The 6,000-nt window shown below is 34.3% G+C and overlaps 2 protein-coding genes across 3 annotated transcripts in view; one reads left to right on the top strand and one right to left on the bottom strand.

The window, feature by feature from the left end:
- Positions 1-957: 957 nt before the first annotated feature.
- Positions 958-1,492, bottom strand: LOC126884835 (uncharacterized; the record flags this gene model as incomplete). Its single annotated transcript, XM_050651134.1, has 1 exon — positions 958-1,492. A coding segment is annotated over exon 1 (456 nt), but the record flags the coding sequence as incomplete, so codon positions are not given.
- Positions 1,493-5,698: 4,206 nt separating this feature from the next.
- LOC114335865 (uncharacterized) overlaps positions 5,699-6,000 on the top strand; it is a 129,980-nt gene continuing 129,678 nt past the window's right edge. For both annotated transcript variants that reach the window (XM_050650967.1, XM_028286155.2), the window contains exon 1: positions 5,699-5,880. In XM_050650967.1, coding sequence (XP_050506924.1) covers positions 5,778-5,880 — 103 coding nt within the window. In that variant the 5' untranslated portion in view covers positions 5,699-5,777. The remainder of the gene's footprint in view (positions 5,881-6,000) is intronic.

Here is a 6,000-nt window from a genome sequence, read left to right as displayed (position 1 = left end):
CTGAGATAAAAAATAAAAACATAAAAACCCTAATTAGGCTCTAGGTGGGTCACATGACCACCTAGGGGGCTAAAAATTTCAGAAAGTTCTTTTCACTATATATGCTAAACGTTGACCTATATGGAATTCGCATCGAGTTAGGGGCACTTTTCATCATCTTACCCGGCTAGGCCCTTTGTCAGTATTTTTGTTTTTGAGATGTTTATATCTAAACCTACATTTTCTGTAGTCACAACGAGTTCCTGAATGGGAAATTCTAAATTGTTAAATTCCTGCTTCCCTAATTATTTTACATCAAGTCATGAGAAACAATTTTTATATGACTGAAATAATAATGTATTAAAACCAAATATGTTAAAATGTTTTTTTTTTGGCATAGACTTGGGTGTTAAAATTGTTCAACGAATTAGAGACATTCCAAAATTTTGCAAAATATAATACATTTGCCACAGTACCTATTCTTAGTCAAAACGATAGATATTTGACCTCCAAAAACCACACGAATAAGCTGAATTTTGCTGAAATTTTTAATTTTGGGACCCCGAAAACGATGCAAAAAGTTTTCCTTTCCTACCCCCGAGTTTCCCCCTAAAACCCACCTCGAAGGGAGGCATGCCGTAGAAAGAAATGTTTCAAACAAGAAATATAGCTAAGATAATTTTGACAAAAAATGTTTATTACCACTTTTTGTGTAGAAAGTACCGTTCTGCCGGAAGCGATTGGCGATTTTGAGCGTCAGTTATGCACTCGAAATCAATTTTTTAAATAAAATGTGTCATCATCATCATTCTCTTTGCCTTATCCCTATGCGGGGTCGGCTTCCCTAATTGCATTTCTCCACACAATTCTATCTTGGGTCATATCAATGTTAATCCCCTTTACCAACATGTCCTGCCTTATCGTCTCCGCCCAGGTCTTCTTTGGTCTTCCTCTCCTACTCCTACCAGGAATCTGCATTTCAGCTATTCTTCGTATTGGGTGATTAACGTCTCGACGTTGAACATGACCAAACCATCTTAACCTATGCTCTCTCATTTTGGCATCAATTGGTGCCACACCTAGACTTTCCCTAATATACTCATTTCTAATTTTATCCTTCTTTGTCACTCCACTCATCCATCTAAGCATTCTCATTTCCGCCACATGCATTCGTTGTTCCTCTTTCTTTTTCACTGCCCAACATTCAGTTCCGTGCATCATAGCCGGTCTTATGGCTGTTTTGTAGAATTTTCCCTTCAGCTTCATTGGAATTTTTCTGTCACACAACACACCACTCGCTTCTTTCCACTTCATCCATCCAGCCCTAATTCTACTGCATGCATCTGCATCTATTTCTCCATTACTCTGTAATACCGATCCCAGGTACTTAAAACTATTGCTTTTCACAATCATTTCACCATCCAAAGATACCATTTTATTTGTAGTAACTCCATCTTTAAATGAACATTCCAAATACTCTGTTTTTGTCCTACTAAGTTTTAAACCTTTTTCCTCCAGGGCTTGTCTCCACTATTCCAGTTTTTGTTCTAAGTCTCTTTCACTATTTCCTATCAACACTACATCATCAGCATACATTAGGCACCAAGGAATACTACCCTGTAGTTTCGCTGTTACCTGGTCCAAAATTAATGAGAATAAATAAGGACTAAGCACCGAGCCTTGGTGCAATCCTACTTTCACCTGAAATTTATCAGTCTCTCCCACGAGCTTTACATATTCGCCAGGGACTCCTTTCTTATTGAGTGCCCACCACAGAATCTCTCGAGGAACTCTATCATATGCTTTCTCAAGATCAATGAATACCATATGAGCGTTGGTCTCTTTATTCCTATATTTTTCCATCAGTTGCCTTACAATGAAAATTGCATCTGTTGTTGATCTGCCCTGCATAAAGCCAAATTGATTATCGGATATTTCAGTTTCTTCACGTATCCGTCTATCAATTACTCTCTCCCATATTTTCATGGTGTGGCTAAGTAGTTTTATAGCCCTGTAGTTTGTGCATTGTTGTATGTCTCCCTTGTTTTTGTAGACAGGTACTAATATACTGCTTCTCCATTCGTCTGGCATTTGTCCAACTTCCATAATTCTATTAAATAGACCTGCTAGCCAACTGTCTCTGTCTCCCAATTCCTCCCAATTCTAGACATTCCTGTCTCTCCCAATGCTCTCCATACTTCCCCAGGAATATCATCTGGTCCGACTGCTTTTCCTTTCTTTAATTTTTGAAGCGCTTGAGCCACTTCCTCGTTTGTTATTCTGGTAACCTTTGCTGTTACTGTCTCCGTTAACTCCACAGGCTGTCTGTTAAATTCTTCATTTAATAAACTGTCAAAATACTTTCTCCATCTCTTTTTGACATCCTTTTCGTGAATTAGTATTTTATTATTTTCATCTCGGATACATCTAATCTGATTAAAATCTCTTGCTTTATTTGCTCTCTGTTTGGCTATTTTATATATATTTGCTTCGCCTTCCCTGGTATCAAGTTGATCGTATAGGTTTGAATACGCTTCTGCTTTAGCTTTTGCTACTGCTACTTTCACTTCCTTTTTGGCGACCATATAGTTTTGAAGATATATGTCCGATCTGGTTTCTTGCCACTTTTTATATAATTTTCTCTTCTCTTTTATTTTTCCTTGTACTTCATTTGACCACCACCAAGTCTCTTTATCCTCAAACTTCTTTCCTGACGTTTTCCCAAGTATTTTAAATAAAATGTGTAAATGTTTTAAATAAAATTATTTAAATAAAATGTGTATCAACGGTAAAAATTCGATATCTTTTGATTAGGGTGTCCTATCGACATAAGCCAAAATGCGCTTAAAGGTAAATGGGTAGCTTTCGTACCCAGTTTTTGCAGTTTGTCGCAAATGAAGTATGTTTCTATAGAGCTGTTAAGTAAATAAAAATTGCGCGATTTTTGCCATTTTTTACAATCCTTATGGATGGTTGTAGGGGGAAGCCCGAGGATAGGAGTGGCAAACTGTTTTTGCATATTTTTGGGGTCCATAAATTGGACTAATATGTAGTACTCTGGCAAATGTATATTTTCGGAATGTGTTTAATTCGTAGAACAAATCTAATAGTTGTTTCTAATAAAGATTTCAATTCTCTATAAATAGTTTCTCAAGACTTTTGATATAAAATAATCAGGGAAGCAGTAATTCAACAATTTAAAATTTCCCATTGAGTTTCCTATGGCCCGTTTGATGATTCACCACCTGGTATGATGAGGGCCGTAAAGAAAGAATAATCTAATCAAAAAAACTTTTGGGTGTATCTCTCGTTGTAAGTATTATCATTTATTTCGAAAATTATTATTCATTAATCTTATGGAAAAATGCCATCATTATTATCTCTACCTTTATATCTTTTCGGGATTGGCTTCCCTAATTACATTTTTTGTGATTTTGTTCATAAGGACTTGGAAGACCTCTAGATTGTCCGGAAATCTGCATTCAAGGGGAGGAAGTAGAAAAGACAAAAAGTAAAACAACTAGTTGAAGGCTCCAAATTGTGCTAAGAGAAAAGTAACACTACGAACGTAGTTGAAATAATAATTATTACTGATAGATAAATGAAAGAGAACGTATTATAAGTGGTAAGAACTAATGATAGAGTATCCTCAGTGAAATTTGCGTGCGTCTGTTGATGCTTCTTGAGGCGCTCTGGATTAAAATGAAAGAAAATCTGTCTATGAACAAATAGGATATACCTACTTCATCAGAGATATTTCATCAGAGGAAACAGTTATCATAGGAGGTGTTGTTTGTCTTGTACATGCGGCTTAATCCAATCCATACGCCAGTCAGTCAATGGGAGCAAGAATAGGCAATTACCTCCGAATACTGCATGGATTTTAATGAAATTTGGGGCGTAGCCTCTACTTATCTCCTAATTCAAAGTCTATCCTATGCCGATGTGTGCTTTTATCTTGGGGGTGGTTCCCACCTCTTCTTAGGGGTGGAACAATTTTTGGTTAAAATTACCACGGAATTCGCTAGAGAACCTAATTGTAAGCATAAACTCTTCTATAATTTTTTTTAAACTCAATACTTTTTGAGATATTCGTGGTTAAAAATTGGCCATTTTCATTGAAACATAATACCTTTTCGAACGGTTTTTTGCGAATACCTTAAACATTATGCATCTAACGTAAAAAACCATATTAAACATTTTTGTAGGTTATAAAAAATAAAGAGACACTTGCCTTCATAAATCTTCTAGTTATAATACAAAAAAAGATATGGTAGGTGGAAATCGTTTGTTTTTTGGTACATTCTCAAATTGGTGTATTCAACTTGAAATAACAGAGAAACGGTCAACTTTAGGTGTATAATGCCACTTATACCTTTTGTATTCCTTGAAAAGGCCTTTAAAATGAGCTACATTAGAGGTCCATTACGTTAAAACTAAGCGAGATATGCTGCAAACAAAATTGATAACTAATGTATTTTAAGAAAAAATGAGAAGTAATTTTAACCCCCATCCACCAAAATGTAAATGCATCGTTTTCCTTCTACAATACCTTTTATTATAGTGTTATTTCTATGTTCAAAAAGTTGGACAGGTTTAAAATGAATGGTTTTTGAAAAATGAAAGATCAAATTATAGAGTGCATTTTTAAATTTTCTTAAAAATCTTCCTTTTTCTCCATGTAACTTGAAAATGATAAGAGATACAGTAATGAAAAATCAAAAAGAAATTTATATCTGAAAAAACCCTACATTTTTGTGTGGTATCTTTTTTTTGTATCTCTTATCTTTTTCGAGTTACATGGAGGAAAAGGAAGATTTTTAAGAAAATTTAAAAATGCGCTCTATAATTTAATCTTATTTTTTTGAAAAACCGTTCATTTTAATCCAGTTCAACTGTTTGAACATAGAAATAACACTATAATAAAAAGTATTGTAGAAGGAAAACGATGTATTTAAGTTCTGATGGATGAGGGGTTAAATATACTTCTTATTTCTTCTTAAAATTCATTAGTCATCAACTTTTTTGCAGAATAGTTGTTTCTTGCAACTTTTTTTCGCTTAGTTTGAATGTGATCGACATTTAGTATTGCTCATTTTAAAGGTTTTTTCAAGCCCTACAAAAGTTATTAGTATCATTATACACCTAAAATCAACAGTTTCTCTGTTATTTCAAGTTGAATAAACCGATTTGAGCATGCAGCAAAAAACAAACTCTTCTTACCTACAATACCCCTCTTTGTATTTTAACTAGAAGATTTATGAAGGAGCAAATCTCTTTGTTTTTTATAACCTACAGAAATATGTTATATAGTGTTTTTTGTTAGATGCATAGTTTTTAAGGTATTCGCAAAAATTCGTCCGAAAAGGTGTAATTTTTCAATGAAAATGGCCAATTTTCAACCACGAATAACTCAAAAAGTATTGAGTTTTCAAAAAATAATTATAGAACAGTTCTGCTTAAAATTATGTTCTCTAGCCTCTTCCGTGGCTATTTTAACAAAAACATTTTTCACCCCCGAGAAGGGGTGGGAACCACCCCCAAGATAGAAGCGCACATCGGCATAGGGTAGACTTTGTTTCTTGAGCTATTCCCTACTTACTGTGAAAATATCAAGTACATCGATGTAGTAAGATGGATTTCGGAGCCAAATACCCTCATTGACTGCCCTACCAAGAGACTGTTGTCACATTATAATTCCATCAAATGTCACTTTACTTTGAAGATTGACGTTATTTAAAAATGTCAAAATTTTTTTGTCAAATCTCTTTTAACAATTTCCCCATGTTATTTTGAACATGGGGAACATTTTATTTGGACGAAGAGTTTGTGAAGATTCTACTGATGAAAGTGCTATAAATTTGTCGGATAGTTGCGTTGAAAAATTAATAAAACCTCCAGGTAATTTTAGTACGAATATTACACACATCGAAAAAGTCTAGGGATATTTTTAGAATGAGACATAATTTTTTGTTTAGTTGTTTTGGATAAAGTAAAATCTATTTGTAGTGATTAATAGTA

The sequence above is a fragment of the Diabrotica virgifera genome, chromosome 1, assembly GCF_917563875.1.
Source record: "Diabrotica virgifera virgifera chromosome 1, PGI_DIABVI_V3a".
NCBI lineage: Eukaryota > Metazoa > Arthropoda > Insecta > Coleoptera > Chrysomelidae > Diabrotica > Diabrotica virgifera.
The sequence above is the reverse complement of the archived record's forward strand: the minus strand, read 5'-3'. Positions and strand labels throughout refer to the sequence as shown.